The 26,361-nt window shown below is 51.8% G+C and overlaps 1 protein-coding gene across 1 annotated transcript in view; it reads left to right on the top strand.

Annotated features, from left to right (window-relative positions):
- Positions 1–26,361, top strand: part of HCN4 (hyperpolarization activated cyclic nucleotide gated potassium channel 4) — a 45,139-nt gene that overhangs the window by 1,994 nt on the left and 16,784 nt on the right. The window contains exon 2 of the mRNA XM_004476599.5: positions 22,118–22,541. Within this exon, the coding sequence (XP_004476656.2) occupies positions 22,118–22,541 (424 nt within the window). The remainder of the gene's footprint in view (positions 1–22,117; positions 22,542–26,361) is intronic.

Here is a 26,361-nt window from a genome sequence, read left to right as displayed (position 1 = left end):
CTGAATCACAGGGTTGGGATCACAGCCTGGAATTTGTTCACCTTTTTGAGCTGGGTTTAATTCTGTCATATTCTCTATCTCTCCCTCCCTCCCTCTCTCTATCTCTGTCTCTTTCCCCTGCCCCATATGTACCTCTCTTCCTTGCATACCCTGTTTACCTGACTATATTAATGAGCATTTTGCCAACCCATAGCCCTCTTTGCAAACTCCAGGGTTTGTAATGAGAGCAAAGCCATTTTCTGTCCAATGAGAGAGATTTCTCGTGCTGGGAATGACCAGTCAGGCAACACCTGATGGCTTAAAATAGGAGGTGAGCAGAGGCCCCCCTCCTTTTTTTTGAGAGACTTCTCTTTCTGAACCTTATTATCTAGAGCTATTAGAGGATGTGAGAGGCCAGAGGGCAGGCTAAAGAGACAGGGCTATTGCCATCAAGTTTTGAGATTAAATGTGGGACTCTCTCATCAGGCAATGTGGCTGGGTTCCCAGTGCCAAGTTACTAAAGGGTTGGCTCCCCTCTGGCCAAGTACTGGGAACTGAAGACCTCAGCCTGAGCTAGGGACAAGTGGGCTGGAGCTGTGTCTCCCCCACCTCCAGGGTGCCCTGGGCTCCTCCCTCTGAATCCCTCAGCGGTGGTGGCAGACAGGCTGTTCCAGGAGCTGCCAATATCAACCACTTGAGATTGTCAAGAGGCCCTCCTTTCCCTTCTTAGCTCCCTGCTGTCTTTGTTGTTAGAAAGCTTATGTTCAGGTTTTAATCGCCAACCCATTACCTGGGCTGGGAAGAACTGCAAGGGACCATCCCCAGGCCTCTTAGAACTCACCAGCAACATGCGTTTATTGAGAACCTCCTGGGCACTGGGCCTTGTCTTCTTGTACTCATTTTGCCTTGGATGGTGAAGGGGTAGGACTGAGTCGATTCCATCAAATGAAAACCTCCCCCTGCTCCTTCCTCATCTTACCTCTGCCCATCCCACCTGGGCCCTGCAGTCCCCCTGCTACAGAATCTTCCACTAACTGTAGACTCCCCAGGACATGGTGGGGAAGGGGGTAGTGTGAGGAAATGGATGCAGAAGGATTCATAAACGGGCAACAGGAAGGGTTCAGCCGAGCTTCAAATTTGGGCCTGTGCAACAGACACCAGAGACTGGTGACTGGAAGTGCAGATCCTCTGTGTGCAGCCTTGTAGCTGTCAGGGACTGGGTAGGATGTAAGGAAAGAAATCTAAGACAGACCCTCTGTGTTTGTCTGGAGGGGTGATACTCATACTTCTCTTGCCTCTAGGCCAGAAGAGCTGCTCTCGTTGTCGGAAGGTCAAAGAGGCAAGAGGCCGGACCCAAGTCTTCTAAGCTTAGAAAACCTACCACTCAACTCAGCCTAACCCTATTCCGCCCTTACTCCCCCTGGACCTTAATTCCTAGAACTTCTCTCTCGGTCACTGGCCCTTGGTCCTCTATATGGAGCCAGTTCCCATTACCCACCTCAGGCTTCATGAGAGCTTCTGCAAGCATTGCTCAGGCCAGTTGAGGATTTATTCATCATTTTGACTGGAGGAAGCTTTGATCCAATAGAATTGGTCTAATAAAAAATCGCCAGCAAACCATGATAGATTGAGTTTGTGGTCTGGAGTTCAGAGCTTGCTGTCATGGGCTGCTTCCAGCATCTCCTGTTCCTGGGGGAAGAAGGCTGGGTGCCATTTCCATGGGCTGGAGTGAGCTATGCCCTGAAGGACCAGCATAACTTGGGCCATGTCTAATAATAGGCTTTTCTTAACCACCTCTGCTTCTCATCATCCCCGCCCTACACTCCCACCATGCCACAGCCACCCCATGGCCCTCCGGGCTCCAAAGGCTTGTCTGGTCCTGCTCCCCTCCAACTCCCCACTTGCCATTTGAAACTTGTATTTATGGTTTATTAAGGGAAGAGACCAGGATGCAGCAGCGTCTTGGGACATTGCTCCCTGGGCTCTGAACCAAGGCTGACTGGATTCTTGGGTCCTGGGTAGGCCCTTTCTTCCACCCGAGCCATGTTCTGGAAGCCAAGCCTGGTGGTGGGAACCTGGGATGAAGAAACAGTATCTGGATTACCCTGTTTTCCCATGAGAAGGGGAGAGAAAGGGGCCCCTAAATGAAGGTGTAATCAGCTTAGTTTCCAGAAGCTGGTTCAGGTTTTTACGCTTAGGCTCAAGGAGTATGCCTGTGTGTATGTATCTAGGTGTCTGTCTGGATGGGTATCTTGGGGACTGTGTGGGTAGACATGGGTACTGGCAGGGAAGTCCCTAAGTGGAATGTCATTTCTGGGGCTGCTGCTGCACCCTGAATTCTGCTTCTACCTTGAGGATGGAGGCAGACAGAGCTTGGCCTTCCTTATCCCCCTGTCCCCATCCTCTCCTCGCTTGCGACCCCTGAAGCTATGAGAAGGGAAGGGAGGGCCCTAAAGTGTCCCTTCCTTGGGACTGAAATCGTAAAAACTGGACCAATGGTTTGGTAGGTTCCAGGGGTGGCCCATGTCGACTTCCTGTTGCTGGTCCCTGGTACCCAGTCCCTGCCATTGCTCACCCACATCACTCCCAACCTCTCTCCTATGGGGCCCTGAGCCTCAGAGTTCCTGTCTAACAAACAGAAATCCTGTTACTTATTGCGATGGCAGACACAAATTATACAACTGTGCTCATCCCCTGGAGATGAGAAGCTCTAGTGAGTTGTCAGAGAACTAGGGATGTGTTGTGAGCCACACCTTACCGTGCCCTCACTGCATCCTTTACTTGGACAGTGCTGTCAGGGAGGGATCAAGTGAGCCTCTGCCCTTGGCTCAGGCCAGTGGTTCTGAGCCTCTGACATACCTCATTGAGAACCTGCTGAACATAACAGAGTCTCTACCCAGAAAGATATACTTATGCCCAGACAGAAAATACAGCACTCAATTTCTGGATCTGTGGAGCCCCTAAATTGAGGCTCTGGATCCCACTCTAAGCCATCCCACAAGAGAGGCCAGCCTGGAGGGGGTTGCTAGCCTCCAGCCAGCCTCCCCTGAAACTTGGGGTATGTGGGTCCCTCTGGAGTCTGCATCTTGGGCCTCCCATTACCTGCAGGATGGAAATGGAACGGGCCAGAGTTAGACGCCTGAAGACTTCCCTGCCCTCACCCCTGGGAAGGGTGGTTATGCTTCAGGATTAGGTTCTTTTCTGTTTCCCCGTGTCTCTCCTTATTAACCCCGGGGAGGACTGGTCAGCTAGGAGCTGGTGAAGGAGAAGAAGTTGGCAGCCTGGCTCTGGGTCTGAGGGGTTCTGAGGTGCTTTCTTGGGGACCCTTGCCCAGGCATGGTTGCTGCTGCTGCGATGAGTGTGGAAAGCCATCTGAGAGGAGCTGCAGGGCTGTGGTGCCAGGGGAGGGGGAAGGGCATCGTGGTGCAGAGGGGAATTCCAAGGTGAGCTGCCTGGGCGCGGCTGGCAGCTGGCACAGTGGGCAGCAGGAGTCTCCAGTAATCAGGGCGTGTCCAACCTGATAAGATGGCCTGGTGGAGGGTGTGCATGGGATGCTTCTGGGATGCCTGCTGTACAGGAACCCAAGAGGGGTGCAGGGCCAGGACCCTGGTATTGCTTGAGGAGGGAGGCCTGGGCTCCAGTTTCTCCCCATTGCAAAGCTTCAGGTCCCTGGTCTGGGGACTGCATGTTGAGGCTGGGGGCTGCCTTCTCGCCTGCCTGCCCCTGCCCCGTTTGTTCCCTGAAGCTGTGATCCTTTCAGGATGTCAGGTAGCCTGCCGCACGCAGGGAGCTTCCAACAAGGCAGTCTGTCTGCCTGTCTGCCCTGGTTTCCCTCCATGCTTTAAGGCTTCACTGCACCCCTGGCTCTTCTAGGAAGCCCCCTTGGACCACTGCAGCCACCATCCATTGCTCCCTCTCTGACCCCTCAAGGCATTTGAATGGAACTCTGGTTTGTTATAATGCAGTGTTTCTCACACGTAATGTCATCCGACTCACCTGGAGATTCAGTAGAATCACAGATTCTGATTCAGTAGATCTGGCGTGGGTCTGAGATGCTGCATTTCTAATAGTGCTCAGGTGATGCTGAGATGCCGTTGCCCGGACCCAGGCCCACACCTGGAGTGTGGGGTTACAGATCTGTGCTGCTTTCGTGCTTAGTCTGAATTCCCTAACTGAATTCCCCGAGGGCAGAGACTCGGTCTTCTGCCCTTGGCCCCTGGCACCTTACTTGACAATGTGAGTGAATTCTGTGAATTGGCTTCTCCCCTGAGCGAATCCTGACGTTTGCTGCTGGCTGGCCTTGGAGACTCGGGAATGTCAGATTCACAGCCGCCTCTTCCTCCCTGCACTGCTACGCGTACCTGCTTACCCTGCTGGTCCTGGAGGCTGAATGTGGGTCTGGGGGTGTGCAAGGGAAGGCAGACTGGCCAGAGTACCCTCATAATCCATCCTGTCCCACCCTTTTGGCAGGCTCTCCCCCAAACGGAAGACACCGAGGACTGGACTGGCTAGGGGAGAAGGGGTGGGGAGCGCAGTGACCGCTGTGCTGGAATGAGATTCCTGAGAAGGGACAGATGTTGTCAGTGAGAGAGTCCAGAGGTGACCGTGCAGGGGAGCCAGAGTGAAGTGGAGGACAGAGGCATCCAGCAGCAGCAGCTGCTTTAGCATCTTGAGCAGGGGCTTTGCCTGATCTTGATTCCTCCCACCCACCCCAGGCCATACCCTGCATCTCCCCTGTGGGCTGGGGCTGCTTGTCATCTATTCGCATCCCCTCCCAACCTGGAAGGCACAGTCCAGCATATAGATGATGGGGATGATCATAGTGGCCCGAATGGCCTCTCGTGCCTGCCATTGCACTGAATACCATGGGGGATTTCACCCAGAGTGGATGGTCCAGACTGTTCCCCTAGAGGCATGTCATAGAATGGTGGAGGCCGGCGGCTCCAGCACACACACTGCTTGACTCGAGGTCTCCTTACAAAGTTGCTACTGCCTGTCGCTAATTAATAGAAGGGCTACTGAAGCTGGCCAGGCAGTCCTGCTTGGGCCCAGGGGATGCGGAAGAATCCACATTTCCCAGTCAGAGCAGGCTGTGGGGAGGGCAGGGGCATTTCCTTGGCTTCTGAAAGGATGTTCTCTGCCAGTCAGGCTTCTTTGCCGAGAAACCACTGCCAGGGCCTTGAAAATATGAGCAGTCTCAAGGCTGAGGAGGCCACTTGGAGACACTCTCCCATCAGCATCTGCTGGTAGGTGGTGAGCTCCCCATCACGGAGGGCACTCAAGATGAGACTGAGCAATACTTAGATCACAGGTCACCAGGCAGCCTCCCTTATACTGAAAACAGTATCTAGATGTGCTCCATTGAAAGATATAACATAAAATATGGCTTTTGGGCTTCTCTTAAAACTGGAAACTCTAGCAGCACTGGTTTCACATTCCTGCCCTGCAGCAGGAGCTGGAGCAGAATGGAGGCTGCTCCCTTTTAAATCATCTTTTGCTCTTCAGTTGTCCACAGTCTGTAACTGTCCCTAAGGTCTCTGTCTAATACCCACCCACGTCACTCATGCACATTTACCTGCCTGAGCCCTGCAGGGGCCTGAGTTTACAGCCCCAGACCAACAAGCCAACAAAGGCTGAAGCCAGGTGGACTCACAGATCACTAAACACCATTTATCAAACATCTGTCTTGGGCCAGACTGTGCTAGGCGCTTTATACTGCTTACTCCATTTACTCTGCATAGCAGCCCGAAAGATAAATGCTGTTACCCCAGTTTACAGATGAGGAAATTGAGGCTCTGGTGGTGGTGGTGAATTGCCCCAGATCACAGCGCTATGAAGTACCAGAACTGGAATTCGAGTCTAGTCTGTTGGACTCTAATCATGCTTGTCCCTTGTACTCTCCCTTCCTTACCCTTTTTGTTGTTGTGGTTAACTTTAAAAAATTTAATTATACAAGTAGCTCAAGCAAACATCCTTCTGGAAATTAAAACATAGCTGATAACTCTTGACCACACTATCTGTGAGAGGAGGGCCAGCAGGCATGGGAAATTCATCAAGGTGTCAGAATCCCAGAGGCCCCAAGAAACCCCTGGCCTAAGGCCTTTATTTTATAGATGGGGAGCAAGGGAACAGAGAGGGGAAGCAGTGGACCCAAGGTCACAATTAAGTCCATGCCAGAAACAAAGCCAGAACCCAGGAGGGCTACATCTGGGCCACCGAGGCCTTGATGCTCCATGTGACATCACTAGCTCCCTATCCAGGGGGTTTCCAGGGCAGCCTCCTCCTGAATGGTCTTGTTCCTTGGAGCTTTTTCTTGTCACCCAGCCCCGGGCTTGTGATTTGGGGGTGATGGATATTTGCAGGGCCCCATTGTAATTTAGGCTTATCCCAGGAGAACGGAGTCTGTCCACATTAGAAGATGCAGAGTTTGGAGACTGAGACATGCCCCCCCCCCCAACCCCCTACTCTGGGGCTGCCACCCCTGGGGTATTGAATCAGGAGGCCTGCTCCTTCCACGGTCTGCCCTGCCTGGGATTTTGGAACCACATTCAGGTGCTATTGATGCCCCTGTTCCTAGGTGGGGGTGATTGGGGTTCAGAGGGGAAGGGGACAGGTAGTCAGTGGTGTCTGTGTTCTGTGTAGTGCATGTAGTCTATTTGTTACATATTTCAGAGAAGTTAGGAAGTGGGGTCAGTCTGTGGATGAGGGCTCACTGTGTGACCAGAACTAGGGCTTAGTCTGGGACGAGGTTCAGGGCTCAGTCTGGGACCAGGATCAAGGCTCAATCACCCGTGGCCCAGGTCAGTAACTGGAGTCCTTGAACAAAGCCTTTGAGCCAACCTCAGTGCCCCCCCCAGGCAGGGTGGGCATTTTGCCCATTCCCCGGCCCTGTGCCGCCCCCTTTAGGAAGCCCTTCTGGGTTCTCCTGCCTTCCCAAGCTCCCTGCGATCCTGTACCTCTTAGCAGCTGAGCCAGCTGTCTCTGGTCCTCTCTGGGAGGTGAAGTACAAATTATAAATAAACAACAGTGCCACTGCTGCCGACGCCAGAGGCACCACATCTCGCACGTGACCACTCCCCACCGCACTCTGCTCTCTCTTTGTTGGGTGCTGGTGTCTGGTCTTCCCAGCCAGGCAGCAAGCTTGCTGGCTCCTGCAGAGTGGGGCCCAGGGCTGGGCATGCGAGGTGTGCTGGCTGGATGGAGAGACTGATTCCCTCCACTCTACCTGCACACCCAGCTCTGGGCAACCACAAATTGCGGAGCAAGCAGCGGGGCCTCCAGGTTTGATCACGGCAGCTGCGGGGGCCTGATAATTGGCTGCTGATGATTTTGTGTCTGTCTAAGCATTTACCCGTGTGGGTGGATGTGTTATGTCTGCACGAACGAGACTTTCAGAAATTAATACATACCATGGGACTGGCTAATACCTTGCCTTCTAGGAGAGGGGTAAACTCAGGAAGTCGTATACCTGAGAGACCAAGTGGTCCATTCCAAGACTGTTTTGTGGAGTATGGGTCACTACACACCTCGGAAGAGAAGAGAAGGATTTCAGCTCTTTGTACGGTCCCTGGGTCTGGTTCTGGAGAGGGCAGACAAAAGGTAAATCAGTATGGATTGATAGTCAGGAAGACTTCCTGGAAGAAGCAGATCTGAGCTGGCACCAGAGGAGAGAGATACCCACCCATTCTGCACACTTTCTGAAAGCAGGTTCTGGGAGCTTGAGCCAAGGGGCCACCTGGGTGGCGAAGATCTTAGCAGGCACTGAGGGTAGCTTCCTAAACATGCCTCCGTGGACCTGCACTGCTTAAGCTCTGCCCTTCACTCTTGAGGTCTGTGACTCTCCTGCCCCCAGGTCTTGCTTTTGATGCTGCCTGAGAGTGTGTGTATAACTGTGTGTGCGTGTGCACACCTCTCTGGCCTCCCTCCCTGAATCCTTGCAGCCCAGGGGGGCACTACTGGGCCTTGGCTGCAAAAGCGGCAAAGACTCCCTTCTGCTGTACTAGGTCCAGAAGGCAGGTGTTACTGCTGCTGTATAATGTCACTGAGAGTGTGGCCTGGAGCCCAGAAATAATTATCCTGCGGTTCCTGCTGGAGGCTGGAGCAGGCCCTGATAATGATTAACAAGAGTCCCCAGCCATTCGATGCTAAAGCCAGCCTGGGCTTCTCCCACCCACAGCTTGGCAGAGGATATGGGCCACTCGTTCCCTTCCCCAGGCACCTGGAAGACCTTCGGGTCGACAGGTCTCATCAACGCCATGGGCACTTGGCGAAGAAACGTGGAGTCCAGCAGGGAGACTGTGCAGATGGGGCCCGTCGTGCAGCAGGGCCCACATCTGGGCTGGCCCACCCTGGAGCCCTGCGTCCTCTTGTCCTGAGCTTACCTAGCTTGCGACTTCCTACCCTTCCCTCTCCGTTGGTCCTCCGGACCCTCATTCTGTTCTGCTCTCTGACCTCAGCTAAGTCCTTTCCACTCCCAGTGTTCAGGGTCAGGCTCAGTCTGGGGCTGAGAAGAGAGCAAAGCTAATTGGCCAAATAGGTATTGAACCCGTAATCCTGACCCCATTAGTACAAAGTGAGCCAGCGGCGTAGGGAGAGCGCTGCCAGCCGAGCTCATGAGAATCTCCCTCCCTCTTTCTGGAGACTCTGCTGAGGCCCAGCCAGGCATGACCAGAAGCCCGTGGGGGTTCTATCGCGCCGTGTTCCCGGAACAGGTGGGGCTTCCTTACCTATGGGCATCTTTCGGCTGAGCCCTTAGTCCTGGGGGATGGGGCCAGCATTTTGTGTCATGTTGATGCTGTTTAGGTCCCCGTGAGGTCATAGCTCCATTGGAAGCAAAGGTGGTGCTTTTATTTTCTTTGTCCCTTAGGCATTCTACACAGGGACTGACAGACAGTGGGAGCTTGATAAAAATGAACTGAAATGTTGCTCTCCTGGAAAGGGTCCCAATCATGTCCTCCTCCAAGTCCCCGCTCCCGAAAGCTCAGACCTGACCTTGGAAGTGTTCCGAGCATGAGGTTCCCTGGAGACTACACGTCACACTAGACACTGTGGTTGGAGGAGTCCCATGGGATAGGCCAGGACTGTCAACTTTGGAATTGGCAGTGGAAGGAAACATGTTCATCCTGTCCCAGAGGCTCTGGGGAGTCTTTGTCCCATTGTGTGTTGGGGACAGGGTTGAGGGAGCCAGCCTGTGATTAAGAGGCCGGTTCAAGACTTGGATCTCTGGACCTTGCTTTCCTCATCTAAGATGGGATTGGACGATGGGTTGCGTTTTAGCAAAACTCCAAAGTCTAAATGGGCTGCAGCAGAGTCACCTGGGGAGCTCCGGGCACTTATAGATGCCTGGGCCTCCTCGGGTGAGGCTGGGCAGGTAGAAAGTGGGGAAGCACCCAGGTGATTCTGCTTCCATCACTTTGGAGACAATGGGCTGGGACATCCCCAAGGTCCCTTGTGTGTTATCAGTCTACAGTTGTCTGACTGCACCACATTTGCCTTAGTCTTTCGGTGGTTCCCCAGGGGGATGACTACTGGGAGTAAAATAAAGTCTCCTTAGCGTGGCAGCACCCAAGCTCATGCGTGTCCCCTTTTCTTCCTCACCAGTTGTTTGGGATCAGAACCATGAAACCCTGGGGCCAAGAGGAAACTTAGGGATGGCCTTCACTCAGCTTCCTTGTTAGTCCCTTGCTGATTGACTCATACCCGCTTCCCATCCCAGCAGGAAGGGAGCCCTGTAGATACTCCCTGAGTCATTATTTAGCTGCCCTCACGGGGCAACTGTCCCACAGGCTCCTTGTTAACTCCTTCCACGACCCGTGCTGCCTGGCCTTAGGAAGTTATACCCCAAATCTACCCCCAGCCCCTTACACTGCAGCTCAAGGCTGTTTCCTCCTTCTTATGGGTGGCTTCCTGCCGCAGGAGCAGGTGAGCTCTCCTGCCTAATTTCCCCTGAGGTTGTGCTCACATGCTACTCCACAACAATATTCTATTTTTGTTCTATTCCCCTGAATGGTGGGACAGAAGGTTCCTGGGGGAGCCATGTTTGAGCCTTCTCTGTTTCCTGTAGCTGGGCTGAGAGGTTCTCCATCTCCCTCCCCAATTTTCCCCAGCTGGTCGCACCGAGAGGTTAGGCCACTGGCTTGAGGGAAGCCAGCTTCCTGGCAGCTCAGGGCACTGCAGAGCAGGCAACCCCTGCTGCACAGTTTGGCATGTGTGCATGTGTACCCAGGGTCTCCCGGGTATGGGTTGACACTGATAAGTTTTCCTTAGGCCTAGGCCTGTGCTCAGCTGTGCTGCTGGAGAGTCCCAAGGGACTCTCTCTTCCTCTGCACACTTCCCGGCTCCCATGGCCTCCAGAAGAGTCCTGACTTCTCAGCCTGGCACACGAGGTGCCCCCATCTTCAATTCAGACCTGTACTGATTGAGGGGATGGGGTGTCAGAGTTCTCAGAGATGTGCTTTCTTCCTTTAGTGAGCTTTTGAAACGGTCAGCTGCCCTTGGCTGACCTCTTTCGCCTCTGCACTGCAGAGATTCATGGAATTTGATGTGTCTTTAGACATTGTTTGGCTTCATCCTCTCATTATATCAATAGAGAAACTGAGGGTGGGATCATGAGAAGCAGGGACTTGTTCAAGGTCACACAGCAAGTTAGAGACAGAGATGGAACTAGAACCCAGGACTCTCGGGCCCCCATCCTGGACCCTTCCTGTGGCATAGCACGGACCTCCTTCCTGTAACCCCTGGGCTCGATCCACAGCGGGGTCCCCCCGGCCAGTGAATGCACTTAGGCCTTCTCGAGGCTTTAGTACCCGACAGGCCGTGCTGCCCCTGCCCACCTTCTCTAGCTTGGTGCTGAATTTCTCCTCCAGAAGCCACCCGCAGCCAACACCCTACACGGTGGAGAGCCAGAGCTTCCCCACCCCCCTGCCTGTGCCTTTGGCCCCATCTGCTCATGGAACTGGCCCAGATCATCCGTTCCCTCTGTGGGTTTTGGTCTGTCAGTTCCCCAGACTGAGGGCTCCTAAAGGTGGAACCGTTTCTTATACCCCAGGATCCCTATAACTTGCAGGGCAGGGCTTGTGTCTTAGTGATCACCAGAACGACGAAGTTGACAGTGGTGATGGCCAGCAGGTACTGCGTATTATGTTCTGTACAGCATGCTACAAATATTGTCTCATGCCATTCTCCCAGAATCTTGTGAGGTGGGGATGATTGTTCACATTTTATGTATGAGAAAACAGGCTCAGAGAGGCTGAGTGGTTGGCCCAAGGTCACACGGCCGGGTATTCAAACCCCAGAGTGCCTAATTGCCATGCAGTCTGCTCTAGCCTGGCTACTCCTGTGGCCCCTGGACCCACACAGCCTCAGTGTCACCTGGGAGCTTGTTTGTGATGTAGAATCTTGGGCCCCGCCCCACCTGCTGAATCAGAGTCTGCATCTTAATAAGATCCTCAAGATCCTCAGGTGACTTCTGTACAAAATGCAATTTGCAAAGCCCCGCGCCATCTGACTGAAAGATCATAAAAAGGGAAAGGAAGGTCCAGTCTCTTACTCTCCTCAGACATCTCACCTTCCCCTTGAGGAGTGGCCGAGACAAGTCTTCACTGTTACAGAAAATGGGGCTGGGGGAGGGGGTGGGGAAGGGCGTCTGCCCAGGACATGGCAGGTCCTGGGAAGAGGGCAGGGGTCAAGGGCCATCTGCTCCTGTCTTAAAATAAAAGCGAATGTTTTTCCTCAAGTAACCGATATCCGTTGTGGAGAATTTAGAGAATAAAGATACGCCCAAATCCAAATAACCCGCCCGTAAACCAAGCATCCCTGCCTCTCTGCCCTTGGGTCTAAATCTCGCTGCTCCTGGAGGCAGCCCTAAGCGACTGACGGGAGCAGCTACCTGGGAGCCCTGTGATTCTGAGTCAGATATTTCTAGGTGAGTTATAAATAGAATCCTAGTGGCCAGGCAGGGCCGGGGTGGGAGGAAGAGAGCCATCCATCCACTGTGGTCGGAGACCCTGGGTGGGGAGGGTTCTCTTCAGAGGCCTGAGCTGAGCAGCCGAGTGGCCCAGCCCAGCCCCATTGGAGAGGGCTGTGGGAGAGAGCACTTTAAAGTCCGAGGGGTGGAAGAACTGAAACACAAGCCCCAGGACTCAGGCAGGGAGGCCTCCTGCTTACACGCCCACCTTCAGTCCCTGTCCCCAGGCACCCAACTGCCCGTTGGGTGGATGTCAGGAGATGAGGAGCACAGGCAGCTCCGCCTCAGGGAAGCCTGAGTGGGGAGCACGTGTTCCCAAACAGTTGTGGGGGTTGATGGAGGAGGCAGGGACCATGCCCCTGGGTGGACAGGTTTGCGTTCACGTGTGTGCAGGGGAGGATGCGTGTGGCGTTTGCCTACTATACCTGTCCTTTGAACGGCCTCTCTCTTCTAAAACGTTTCACCCTGACATCCCAGTTGCCACAGCCCCTTCCCCACATGCCTGCGCTGCCCACAGACTCTGGGGTTTGGCCTCTCTCCCCATCAGCTCAGGGGTTCCCTGAGGCCTGGCTTGTCTCCCTGATACATGTTAGAGGATGCTTCAGAGCATCCTCAAACACTGGTCAGTGTTTAAAGACGAATTTTTAAAATGTAATTTAAAAGTCATGTTTGCTCTTTATGGGAAATGTAGAAAATATAGAATGGTATAAGGGAGAAACCAAAAAACACTCTTATTTCTATTGCTTAACAATACTCAATGTTAATGTTTTAGTGTGTTCTTTATTTTTATTTTTAGCAATCTTTCCCCCCAGCAACAGTCTTTAATTCATCCAGCCTTCCTTCCATCTATCTATCCATCCATCCTTCCATCCATCCATCTATCTAACACAATTTTACTGAGGTCACTGTCCCATCCCCTACCTCCTGGGCCCAGCTGTGTGTTCACATGTTGGGGAAAAATGTTTCTGGGGAAAAAAAATAGAGAAACCTTTTCTGTTTTAGGGAATACACAACAGGGTTTGGAAGATAAGTCTTAAATCTTGGGTCTGTGTGGTGGAAGAAACGGAGGGGGATTCTGGAAAAGAAATGAAACAGGCTCCTTCCTGGCCCTTCACCCTTTCCCCCACTGTCATGACGACTCTGGGCTAGCTCTGTGGCATACCTGTGAGAGGTAGCGTGGTGTCTTCTGCCTCCGACGGCAGTGTGCAGGGCAGGCTGGAAATACAGCCGCTGTCTCCGTTGAAGTCTTAGCTACGATGCCCCACCAGACTTCTTTCTGTCATCCCACTCGGGCAGAAACCCCCAACCCCCGTGTTTACCCGGCCCGTCTCTTGCTTATTTACCTGCTCCCCTACTTCCAGCTCTTCCCCTCCTCCTCTGCAACTTTTCCACTGTTATCTTCAGGACCTGATGAGGTCCATTTGCTGGTGGATGTTGCCAGGAGTCTTGGGCATTTGGAGTGATAATTTTCTCCCTGATCATCCATTAGTCTTGTAGGAAGGAACCAAGGTCTCAGAGGGCTGCCGATCTTGTATAGCTTCTTCTGGGCTCCTGAGGCATTCATTCATTCATTCATTTATGTACCCATTCAACAAATATTTATTAGGACCTACTATGTAAAAGGTACTGTGCAGAGTTCATGGAGTCTAGTAACCATAAGAAAGATAATTAGCCAGCACATGTTTCATTATAGTGTGCTAAATACTATAGCTTATGTGCTCATAAGAAGGATTCCTAACTAAATTTCCTAGAATACGATGAAAATTTCCCAAGAGAAGTGGCACTTCTGAACCAAATGGGGCTGGGGTGAGCAGTAGTGGGCGGGAGTTCCAGGCAGAGATGACTGCATGTAGGAAAGCCCAGACATTACAGACACCATGGTGAGTCTAGGGCACTGAAAGTTGCTTAGTATGTCTGGAGCAGAGCAAACGAAGGGAAGAATGGTGAAAACTGATGTAGGAGAAGAGGCAGGGAAGGCCTTCAGGATGAGAGCGAGGAATTTGGATTTTAGTTGGGAGGTGGTGGGGAGTGTAGAAGGACTTTGGCTTTGCAAAGAGTGGGAAGTGGAATGCCTTGGAGAGGGGAAGCCAGGAGCACAGTAGGAAGCTGTTAGTCCAGGTGGTGGGTTGATGGGACTTGCTGGAGCCAACATGATTGTATTGCAAGGTGAAGGAGAATGAGGAGTTGAAGATAACTCCTGGGTGTCTGGATTAAGCAGTTGGTATCACAGGAGTTTGTGCGGGGAGCTGCTGTGGTATAGCTGGGCATTTTGAGTATGATGTTCCCCTGGGACATCAAGGTATAGATGGATAGTCCACAAGTGGACATGTGGATATGGAGCTCAAGGGGGCAGTCTGTTTGCAGGTGTAGGTTTGAAAGCCAGCAGAATAATGAAGCCATGGAGCCAGGGCGCTCATCCAGGAAGGGTGTATAGAGGGGGATGGTCTGCAGTGTCATGATGCTGAGGGTCAAAAAAGAAACAGACTGAAGAGTGCCCATTGGATTTAGCAGTGGGGTGTGTACTGGTGCTGTTACCGAAGAGTTTAGAGTTTTTGGGGATGAAAATGGAAGTGAGAAAGTGTGCACAGTGACACCTCTCCTAGAGGGGAGAAGAGAGAAGGCAGTGGGTATCCAGGGAGTGATTTTATTTTTTTTAAGTTTATAGAATTAAAAAAAATATATAATGGGAAAAGAGCAATAAAGGGAGAAAGATTAGAGATACAGATTATAGAGGGAATAATCTATAGATTAATGTCCCTAAGGAGGAAAAAGAGAAAGGTATCAAAAGAGGTGGTAGAATCAGCTTCCCTTGGGCTGGGGGATGGGAATGAGAAAGATGCAAGCAAAGCAGGAGTCTGCTGACAAAAAGAGGAAGGGGGCATGCTGGTGGTTTCTCTTTTCTTTGTGAAATAGAAGGCAGTGTCATCTGCTAAGAGTGAGGAAAAAAGGGGTAGTTTCTGAGCTTTGAGGAGAGAGATGATCTGAAACAACTGCTGAGAAAAATGGGAGGGTAAGTTTACTAGGGCCTTCTAGAAGGATAGGCTGGCGAGGTGAAGATCTATTGTTGAGGAAGTTGATGACCAAGGAGCTAAGGATCTTGAAGATTTAGTAAGACTGTTCTGAGGTTGTGGGGTTTTCTGTGCAGCCCCAGGTGATTATGAACAGGGTTGATGAGGCCCTGGTCCAAGGCTGTGATTTTATGAGGTGGCTACCAGAAGGTCAGGAGCAAGGCAGGTAAAGATATTGGTAGTAGAGAGGTTGGTATTCTCGGCCATGATGTGCAAGGGGTGGGGTGGGAGAAGGCGGGAGGGTTCTGATGGCGGAATCAGAGGAGTCAGTAGACCGAAGGTTCCCGGGCTGCTAGAAAATAGGTGTAACAACATCTGAATAAGAGAGCTGGAAGGAGAGGAGGTTTGGGGTGAGAAAGAGGATTGCTCATCTGGGATGCAGAGGTGGAACTTTTGAAGCTGGTGACATAGTCCAGGGTATTCGGTTGGAATGGATGACTGAAGTAGAGTCATTAGTCAGGCCTCAAGCCACTGAGAGGCCGGGGTGTTGTCTGGATCAATGGCAGGGAGTACAAGTCACCCAGGATGATGCCAAGGTTTGGAGGAATGGAGGGTTGGGAACTAGGTACCCATATCACCAGGGATTCCGAGGGTGGCAGATGGATGCTAGAAGGATAACTTGCAAATGATAGAATTCCCAAAGTGTCTTGCAGACATTTCTATCATTAGCAGCAAGCAAGAAGTGACAGTAGTTGGGTGGAGGGGATGCTGACCCTCCCCTGACCTTGAGGTGTGTGGGATTTGGGAGAGTGAGCCCTTAGGACAAAACCGAGGTTCACTTAAGGGAAGAGGTGGAGGGATCAGGGAGTGAAGAAGTTAAGGATGGAGGTACCATGGAATTGGGCACTGGAGGGAGTGAAGGGAGGCACAGAGGACAAGCGGCAGAGTTTGGGAGAAATCACATACCACTAGCAGGATTTACATTTTTGCATAGTGATTAGAAGTGGGACTCTGTAATCACGTTACTTGGTTTTGAATTCTTGCTCCACCATATATAGCAAATTTATTGACTTCTTGTACTGCAATCTCCTCAACTGTAATATGGGTATAATTACAATATTTACCTCATAAAGTTGTTATAAGGTTTAAATGATATCATCCATATAAGGAACTCAGATCAGTGCCTGGCAAATAGTAAGTGCTCATTAAATGTTGACTGCTCTCCTCCCCCATTCTCATCATCTTCATTATCAACTTGGGCAGTTATCCTAGCTGGGCCTAAACCAAGGGATAGATAAGGAGTAGAGGGGAAATCTCCCAGCTCCCATCCCTTCTCAAGATACAAAGCCTCTGGGGTTCTTAGATTCTATGATTTGGGGGGTACTGGAAGGAGAGTTAGGTAGTATGTGAAGAAAGGGACAGGATATGGTAATTGCTAGCATAAAACCACAAGCATGGGGAAGGACCGTGGTTGGGCAGACTTTGTGGAGAAGAAGGCTGCTGCCCTGGGCCTTGAAGGAGGGAAGGGATTTCAAAAGATGAGAGCTCAGGAGGCAGGGGTGGTTTTCAGGGTGAGGAACCAGAATGTGGAGGGAGATGGGAGTGGATGTCAAATGGTTCAGTAGGCCATTGTGAAGGGGGTGGGAGGAAGAAAAGGGAAGGGATGATGTGAGATGCCAGACCAAGGAGCTTGAACTTCTTTCTGTAGGTAGTGAGTCCACCAAAAGGGTTCAAGCAAAGGATGGCATAATCATAATGTTGCTTGGAAAAATAACCCAGACAGCCTGTGAACTGGAGGGTAAGAGCATTGAGGCTGGAGACCAGGCAGGAGGCAGGGGCAAAGGTCCAGATGAGGAGAAGTGAGGAAGTGATCTAGGGCAGAGCAGTGTGCATGAAACCACAGGGACACAGTAAGAAGGCATCATGGAAGAAGCCAGTCAAGACTTAGTAATTGTGTAGGGTGCCCGCAGGGGCAGCTGGGAGGGAAGAAAGTGCAGCTGAGGATGGCTATGCGGTTTTGAGCCCGGGTGATGGAACTGCTGACTATGTTGTTGGGCTTTGAAGAAGGAGATGCTGCGTTCAGCTTTGGTCTTGTTGGGAGTAGGAGACAGCAGGCCCTCCAGGTGGACACATTTTGCCGGCAGGTGGGAATGCAGGTTTGGTGCTAGGAGTGATGTCTGGGTGAGAGCTGTCTGCACAGAAGGAGGGAGTAAAAGATAGTGCCGTGGATGTGCTGCCCACCTGGGAGAAAGCACAGAGACCCATGGCCTACATTCAGCACTGCAGGGACACAGGGAGTCTTGGACAAGGCCCTACCCTCAAGGAGACACATTGTTCTGTGACATCTATAATCAGCTCGAATGGTTGGAGGGGAGAGGCTCCGAAGAGGTAGCACTTCAGATGAATCCTGAAGGATGGAGAAGATTTTAATGGGCAAAACCAAATGACATTCTTTTTCTTTCAACTGACAGGATTCCCAGTGGATATCATTTGTGCCAAAATGTATGCAAGGGGTATGCAAGAAAGTATGCGTGTATGAAAATGGATCTGAGTATAAGGGCAAAACCATCAGGGCTGCATAGATGAGAGCAGGTTTACAAAATGTATTCATGAGTGTGTGCACATGCATGTATGTTTGTTTGCGTGTGTTCATGTGTGTGCACATGTGCCATGAAAGGCAAGCATGGCCATCTGTGAACAAAAGGGAGGCTGAAGGAGGCCATCCTTTTTCAGGGACCTCCACTCCTCCTGCCTCCATTTTATCACCCTCCACATCCTCTTCAGACCCCAGGGAAGGAGAGGGCCCTTGGTTTGGTCCTAGAATCTCTGAGTTCAGGGCCAGGAGTCTCCTATCTTCTTTGCCCCAGCTCCTTTAAGGCCCTGGCTTTCTTCTTGGACCAAACCATGATATGTTCAAGATATCAGTGGGAAAAACTGCTTGGCTTTTTACCATGTTTATTCCTTTTCCTCATGGGACCTGCCTCTTCCTAAGCTGGCCTGGAGGCTGCCTCCTGCTGAGAGGCTACTTGCCTGACAAGATGGAGGGAGGACAGTCCTGGGACTGGGAGCTCAAGGATGGGAGCCAGGCCTGGGGGCCAGGGCTGGTCTGGGTCTGGGGTTGAACCTGGGCTGGTATCTTGCTGGCCAGGACTCCCTCTAGCTGAAAGAGCACTGAGGTGGGAAGGGGCCTTCAGCCTTGGGAAGACCAAGGTTTCTAAACCCGGCATGTGCCAACTCCAGCCTGTCCTAGTTTTGCTGACCATTTCCAGGCCATGACACCCAACACCTAACACCTCCCCATGGATGCATAACCTGGATTGTGGGATTTATTCATTAATGATTCCAGGGGCAGAGTGGAGTGGTAGAGGGAGATTTGGTATCTAGCTTGAGGCTTTAGAAATGTCACTATTCACTCTTTTGTGGACCTTGGTTTTCTCTTCTGTAGGTTGGGTACAACTGTGCCTAGTTTACTGCTGTGGACCAGGGTGTTTTTAACACTTGAAAGCTGTGCACCCCCCAGGAGGATGGTCCCCTGGATCCCTTTTTACAAATCCCCCATGCTGTTCCCTTGCCTCTGGGATAGGGCCTGCCCCTGCTGGATAGACCACTGCCCCACTGTGTTACAGAAGTGCCAGAAAGTTTTGTCAGCCTCTCTTCATCCCTCAAAGAGGCCTAAAATCCCAAGAGGTCAGACTCTGGAGTCGCACTGACCACTCTAAATCTGGGGTCTTCTTCTCACTAGCTGTGTGATCTTCAGCAGATACATCTCCTCTCTGAGCCTCAGTGTCACTGTCTATAACATACAGATAATAGCATCCATATTAGGGCTGCTATGAGGATTAAATAAAGCAATGCATGGGAAACAAAGTGCTCAATGAATGGGAGGTGTTAGGGTTCTTTCTCAAGGAAGACTTTTTCAGTCACCAAGAAGACCCTGATGAAAATTCCCAGGAACAGAATCACTTGAGATACTTCTGACCACCAGGAAGAGTGGAGGGTAGAGAGTCCATGGAGCTGAGGAAGCTATTGACATGTTGTCCTGGATGGCACTATGGAATGCGGCTGGCAGGCGTGACTGGCGCTGTCCGTGGTGCTGAGCACCATTTTTGGCTCTGGCCCAGCTGGGCTTTCAAAGATCTGTGAGGCGTCTGGCAAAGAGTAAGGAAGTGTAGTCCAGGAGGCCAGGGAACCTCCCAAAGCCCTACTCCTCCCATCTTTTCCAGTACTACTTTCCTGACCCTCATCTAGGTCACAGGGAGCCTACCTTTCTCAGGTGCTTGGGCTGCAGAGGACAGGATCTTCTATCACTGCCCAACTTGTCCTCTATCTAAGCCTTGCTGTCTGGGACCTTGAGCTTCCTGTGGCTGCTGTAAATAGATTCTTTTGTCTGGTTGGTGAATATTGCCATACCTGGCTTTCAGGGACTGGCCCTCCTGGTTCCATTATAGGTACCTCTCCACCCCCAGGAGATGCTTTGCTTTGGCTCTTCCCTAGAAGATTCAATCTTCCTCCTTCCTCCCCTCTTGCCTGTGAATTTGTTGACTTGGGTTATTTCTTTGTTCATTTAATGATACAGGTAGGCATAGATGAAAGCACTTCATAATATCAGTTCATTTAATTTCTATAATACTCCTGCTAAATAGGTATTGTTATCTTCACTGAGCAGGTGAGGACACTGAGGTATGGAGAGGTTAAATGATTTGCTTATAAATGATGGAGCTAGGAATGGAACCCAGGCTGGCTGACTCCAGAGCCTGTGCTTCTTACCAGTGTATTCTGTCTCATGAACAGCTATGTGATGCTCCAAGATCAGTGGTTTGTGGGGAATAGTGCTCTAAGATTCCGACCCCAGCCCAGATCAGACACCAGAAATATCTCTGAGCATCTGGAAACTCATGATTGAAACAATTAGTCAGGATGCAAGGAAATGGGTGTTTTTGCTTCATATAATTTGGTTTTATGAAGACCACTAAATGCAAACATTCTCCTGTTAATTACTGTCTCGAATTTGGTCTGTAATTGAGGGAACTGGAGCTGGAGAGAGCATGGAAACCCGCTGGAGTGGCAGGCCTGCCCGAGTCAGCATTCCCAGCCGCCCTGTGCCTGCTCTGTTAATTTTAGAAACTCCTCCAGCCTGGGTGTATTATTAGCTTTATGTACAGAGGGCCACATGCCCTCAGTGGCCTCTCTATGCAACTGTTTTGTTTTGTTTTTCCTAAGAGATTAAATGAAAAGGAATGACGGTGGTGTGTATACAGGGGTGTTTGCACACTGTGTGTGTGAATGGGGATACCTGTGTATGTCATCTAATGAGTGTACGCAGCTCTCTTTGAATGATGTGTATGAGACTGTGTAGAGAGTGTACACAGCATGAGAGCACCCCAGAAGAGTGGAAACCATTCTCCTGAGACCCACAACTCATTAGCAGCATGTGCTGTGTTCTTTGCAGGGCTGACGTGTGATGGCTGGGGTGGGTTGTTAGACTTAGTTTAGGGTCACCCATCTGGCATAGTGGTATTGGGGCTGGAAGAGGGGCAGGGGGCAGTGGGATAGGGAAGGAGCTGCACTTGACCTCTTGGCACCAGTCTTAAGATGAAAAGCCTTTGCCCTTTGAAGACCTGTCTTGGGCCCTTAAGGGCTTGGTTTTCAAAGCTGCTGCAGGAAGCTGCCTCTCTGGAACCTCTGAGCTGTGTGATGTGGGACAGCTGTCCCGCCCACCTTCTGTGAAGCAGGCCCTGCTTTCTCCTTGACTCACAGCACCATTTTGAGGTGCAATGGCAAAGGAAACAATTTCCTGTGAAGTAGTTTTTTCTTTTCAAACCAGGAACTCTTCAGACAGGGGGCACTTTGGTTTTGCAGTAGGACCCTCTGAAGACTAGAGGAATGCTCGCCTCATTCTCTCCCGCTTCCTTCCTCCTGGCTTCCCTGCAGTAGACAATTAAAGATGGCTGAAAGGTTACTCCTCTTGGGAGAAGACATGCTAATTTCTGTCTGACTTAATACCTTTATGTCATTGTGTAACTAACGGTCTAAATTAATAGCAGAAAGAAACAGCTCTGCAGTGCAAGCCCTAGAGGCGGTCCTGGGCTGGCTGGTACTTAGGAAGGGTCCCTGGAATTGTTAGCCACACCACCTGAATGTGAGATTGGTGCCTACTTGTGCTGTCCCCCCACTCCAGAGGGGCTGCTGCTGGGTCAGGTGGGAGACAACCCGGTGCAAGTCTGGTGAGTTGGATTTGTAAATTGTTTAACCTTTCTGAGGCTCTACATGAGGATCCCTGTCCCCACCTGTCCCTCAAGATGGATATGCAGGTGTTTTGAGGTCTTAGAAATGGTGCTGGAAGCCCTGGGCTGGTCACACTCCATGGCTTTACTCACTGGTGCCTGCTTTTGATGATCCCACTGCCCCTCCACTCATCCCTGTTAGGATGAGAGAGAGATGGTCATACATTTCATGACTGCAGGGCATGGACTAAAGGGAGCCAGCGTGGTAGAGGATCAGATCTGAATTCTAGAAACTCCTCTGAGTTTCTATAGGACTTATAGGACTGAATGTTGGGGCTCTAATCCTCATTGCACAGTGGGGAAATTAGATCCAGAGAGAGGAGAGCACCTACCCAATATCACACAGCATGTCAGCGACAGAGCTGGTGCTGGAGCCCGGGCCCCCTGCCTCCCAGTGCCTGCCGTGTCTGGACCTCCCCTGTTCTCTGGTCACGGTCTACATGGCATGTCTGCCTGACAGCCTGTGTCATGGCATGCTGACCCTGAGGGAGGTTGGAACAGCCTGGCCTGAGCCTGGTGTGAGATGTTGCTGAAGCAGCCTCTCACTTCCCTTGGATGTCACTGTTTGGTTTAGTTTTCAGCCTGCTTTCCCTGAGGGATGGCAATGGGAGTAGGAGGCTCGGCATCAGTGGAGCTCATGAAACAGCAGGGCATAGGGTATCCTTAGTGAATGAAGAGCCTCTTTGGTGCCTTTCCCCTTGTATCTGCCAATCTCCACTTCTAGCTCTTGTACCCATGTGCCCATTTCCCCAAATGTCTTGGAACCTCCCAAATCTTCTCCCTCACATTCACTCTCCCTCAGAGCTGTCTCTTAGTCTATAACTCATGATTCCTCCCCCCCACACCCCACCTGGTGACTGATCCCCTGTGTCTCTGGGCAGATTTTATTGGGACCTGACCATGCTTCTCCTGATGGTGGGAAACCTGATCATCATCCCCGTGGGCATCACCTTCTTCAAAGATGAGAATACCACACCCTGGATCGTCTTCAATGTGGTGTCAGACACATTCTTCCTCATCGACTTGGTCCTCAACTTCCGGACAGGGATTGTGGTAGAGGACAATACAGAGATCATCCTAGACCCACAGCGAATAAAGATGAAGTACCTCAAAAGCTGGTTCGTGGTGGATTTCATCTCCTCCATCCCTGTGGACTACATCTTCCTCATTGTGGAGACACGCATCGACTCAGAGGTCTACAAGACTGCCCGGGCCCTGCGCATTGTTCGCTTCACGAAGATCCTCAGCCTCCTGCGCCTCTTGCGTCTTTCCCGCCTCATTCGATATATTCATCAATGGGAGGAGGTGAGTAGTCAGCCCCATACCTCTTGGGGGAGGGGATCTTTCCCTCAGCGGGAGTGAGGGGCCAGCAGTAATCTCAGACAGTTGGATATGGGCTGGTGGATTATAGCAGACACACCTGCTCCAAGGGGACAAATACTAGTAATTTCTTACTAGATACTGTGCACAACACTTTATACATATCATAGTAGCCCATTTAATTCTCACAACAACCATAGCTGCTACCATACAGGCACATATACTTATTTCTCATGTGAAGAAACTGAAAGACAGAAACATTAAGTGATTTATACAAGGTCACACTATTGGTAATGTGCCCTCAAGCCAACTGACTCCAGAGCCTGCACTGGTAACCACTGCACTATATTATAGGGGTTGCAAACTCCTGAGCCTGCAGGGATCAGATAGGGAATGTAGATGGCTGAACAGGACCAGTTAGAGTACAGTAGGGAATGTTGTGGAGTGGGGAAAACTGGAGAACACATCTTCCATCTATAATTGGGCAGCCTCTACTCAGCTTTAGCCAACTGTTGCCAAGAGGGAATGGGCCCAGGGTTGCTAGATCTTCAAAAATCTGGATTTTTGTGCAGAATTTTTTGGCAACTATCTTAGGTTGGGTTCTTCTGACGCAGACCCTGAGATGATTCTTTTGGAGGAAGTACTCTCAGGAAAACCTGATAGGGGAGTGGGGAACAGGGCCAAGGGAAAGTAGGAAGCCTAGCAAGGGTGGACATCAAGCCAAGTCCTAGGGAGGGTGCTTTTGGCTCAATCCCACAGAGTATCTCCAGGGACAGAGTGGGTCACACCTCAGAGTTACCCCAATCAGGACAAGGAGTTGGAATTTTTCTACTCTCTTCCCTGTCAGTCATTGCTTAAGGGCACTTTCAGCCCCCCTGTGCCAGGAGGCACAGCAGGTTCCGGCAGCCTGGGGCAGGCCGCTGATAGAGAAGCAGGTGCTGGCTGTCGGGAGTGAAAGCCCATGGGGAGCCAGGAACCGCAGTGTAGGAAAACTGTAAAGGGATCCAAGGAACTCTGGACAGAGCGCTGACTACAGAAAGTAAATACACTGTAAAAGAATTGGGTGGGCCAACAGTGTTGGGGACAAACCTAACTCGTCCACGGATGGAATGCAGTCAGTCTGCAGGCGGAAAAGAAGAGAACTAAGGGCCATGATTTGAAGAAAAGCAGGGTGACCTGACTGAATATTTCAGTCTGTATCTACCACCCACCCCAAATACGCCTGCTGGCAGCACACCAGGCCAGCCTGAAGTTTCCGGAGTGGGGGGAGACATGCCTGGGAGGTGGGAAGCTCTTCCTCCTATATGCTGCTGCTGCACTGTGCTTTCCTACTTGATTGGACAGAAGTTCCCATGATCACCCATCCCCAACCCCAAGCAGAAACCTGGGTCCGGGGCCCACAACGCCCCCGGCTGCTGGTTGGGGCACCGGCAGATTCAGGTCAGAGGCATCAAGAACACATGTACCGCTGGAGAAGTGCTTACACCAGCTTGGCAGAATTACTGTGTGGCAGAAATTCTCTTTGGCTTGGAAAATTTACATTATTCCTGCTGACAGAGTGGCAATGACTTGCCCAAGGTCATGTGGCAGACCTCCAGCAGAGCTAGGGCAAAGCCCACTTCGCCCTCTTGGCTCCCAGTAGCCTGGCATTCCCAGCCTGGTGCGGTGGAAGGCTCATGGGCTTTGGCAGTAGAATGACACATTTGAGATGCAAGTTAAAAAAACTCAGCTCCACACTGCCTAGCCGTGTGAAGTTGGATGTCACCTTACCTTATGAGCCTCGGTCTCTTTATCTGCAAAATGGGATACCTTCCTCACTGGGTCTTGTGAGAAGTCAATGAGAATGTTCGTAAAGCCCTTAGCACAAAGCCTGGTACGGAAGAGCAGGTTAATAAATGCCCACCCCCTTCCCCATTGTCTTAACAATCCCTGTACTTCTACAGTATGTGGACTTTTCTCACATACTTTCTGTACACTATCTCTTTAATTCCTCAAATCGACCTGGCAGAGTAAACAGGGCTGAACTGGAAGGGTCAGCTGCCTCAAAGGTGGGATTTTTGACCTAGGCCTCCGAATGCCTGGTTCCATGCTCTCCCCTCTTTCTCGGGTAACCTGAAAGGAGGAGGATTTTGATACTGTTATCTTTCCATCTGTTGGCTGGTGTGCACCCCACCCATGGGTGACTGGACTCAGTTCAGTCCAGCAGGCATTTACTGAGCTCCCACCCTGTGCCCTGTCCTATATGGGGCACTGGGGAACGCCAGGAATAGAGGCAATTCCCAGCCAAGATTTGGAAGGGGTGGCGGAGTGGGCTGTGGGGTTGATGAGGAGTTCTCTTTGACAGGCTGAGTTTGAGGTACCTGGGGGACATCCAGGTGTGGAGAGATGTTGGCGTGTGGGTCTGAGCTCAGGGCTGAGAGAGGACAGTGCCTGTGGCGAGGGTGTGGCTGGGGCCACACTGAGGGTCTGTGGAGGAAGGATAGAAGCATGCTCCCCAGAATTCCCTGATAGGCTTGACTCCTGGTTTCCGGGTAGAGTCAGCTTCCTCAGGCCCCAGGAACCCCACCCTTCCATTTGTCTTGGGCCCACAGCTAGACTGTCAGCAGAAGCAGAGTAGTGGCCGGCTTTTCCCCTTTGCTGGCGTGGGTTCATGCCTCCAGGCGCCACCCTCCCTGGGGACCACCCTTGCTGCCCCCTTGTGCCTGGGTGCTGGGGGCTGTGGTTTGGTGGGAGTTGGCAGAGTTGCCAGCGACTAGGCAGGGCGAGCCCCGGACCAGGAGCTAAGCTCTTCTTTTGCTGCCCCCACACCTTACACCCTTGCAGGCTCAGGCCCAGGGCACCCCTCTCACTTGACTCTGAACTTACCTGAACGGGTCAGGCTCTGGCCCGAGCCTTTCCCTGGGGTAGGCAGGGTCCTCAGGAGGCCTCAGATCAGGGCTCTGATCTGGGCCTTCTTGCCCAATCCCGAGGGCAGGAAGGGAGATCCCAGGAGGCCAGCTGGATGACTCCCCCGCCCTCTCCACACACAGCCTTATCTCTCTGACCAGCTGGGGAGGAAATTGCTTTGAGTTGGTGTCTGCCAGGCACCAGGCCCAGCCAAGGACTCCCAGTAGACCCCTGGGATTAGATTGGGGCTTCCCATCAGGCCTCAGGGAATTCCACCTCCAGATCCTTTAATGGCCTGCCTTAACCCTGCAGCTTCTCACAGCACCACCCCAGACTCAGTTTAACCTGGGGGCAGCAGCAGGGAGACGCCTTTGAGGCTTCAGGTCCCCAAGAGACCTGAAGAACAGAGACTTTAGTAGAGAAGGCCCTGCTCTGTTTCCTCCTCCACTCCCTCTCTGAATCTCTTTCCTTTTTTTGGCCTCAGTTTCCCTAATTGTCAACAGTGTTCTGCTGTCTTCTGAGTCTGTGGCTTGCAGGTCTCAGCCCTAGCTGCAGTTCATGGAGAAGTTCCCAGGAGCTGATCCTGAGGACTCTGCTGGAGGGTCTAACAGAAGCCCCGGGCTGTGAGCTGGGGAGTCTGCCTCTCACGTTGGGGGAAGCTTGCCCACGGCCTCCCAGGAAGCTGCAGAGGTGTGAGGCTCCTGACCCCCCGGCTCTTCCTTTGCCTACTCCAGCCCAATCCATCCCCCCAGTAGATTTCCTAAGTGTTCCAGCAGGTCTTGGGAGTCGGGGGAAGGTGGAGTGGTCTGGGGAAGGTGTAGGCCGCCTCCTCCGAGGACTCCAGCCTCTGCTCCCTCCTGGGCAATCTAGGTCAGCGTCCTTCCTCCCCAGCCTCGCCCAGTCAAGCCTCTTCCCTCCC

The sequence above is a fragment of the Dasypus novemcinctus genome, chromosome 3 (assembly GCF_030445035.2).
Source record: "Dasypus novemcinctus isolate mDasNov1 chromosome 3, mDasNov1.1.hap2, whole genome shotgun sequence".
Classification (NCBI taxonomy): Eukaryota; Metazoa; Chordata; class Mammalia; order Cingulata; family Dasypodidae; genus Dasypus; species Dasypus novemcinctus.
This window is presented reverse-complemented; position numbering and strand designations above follow the sequence as displayed.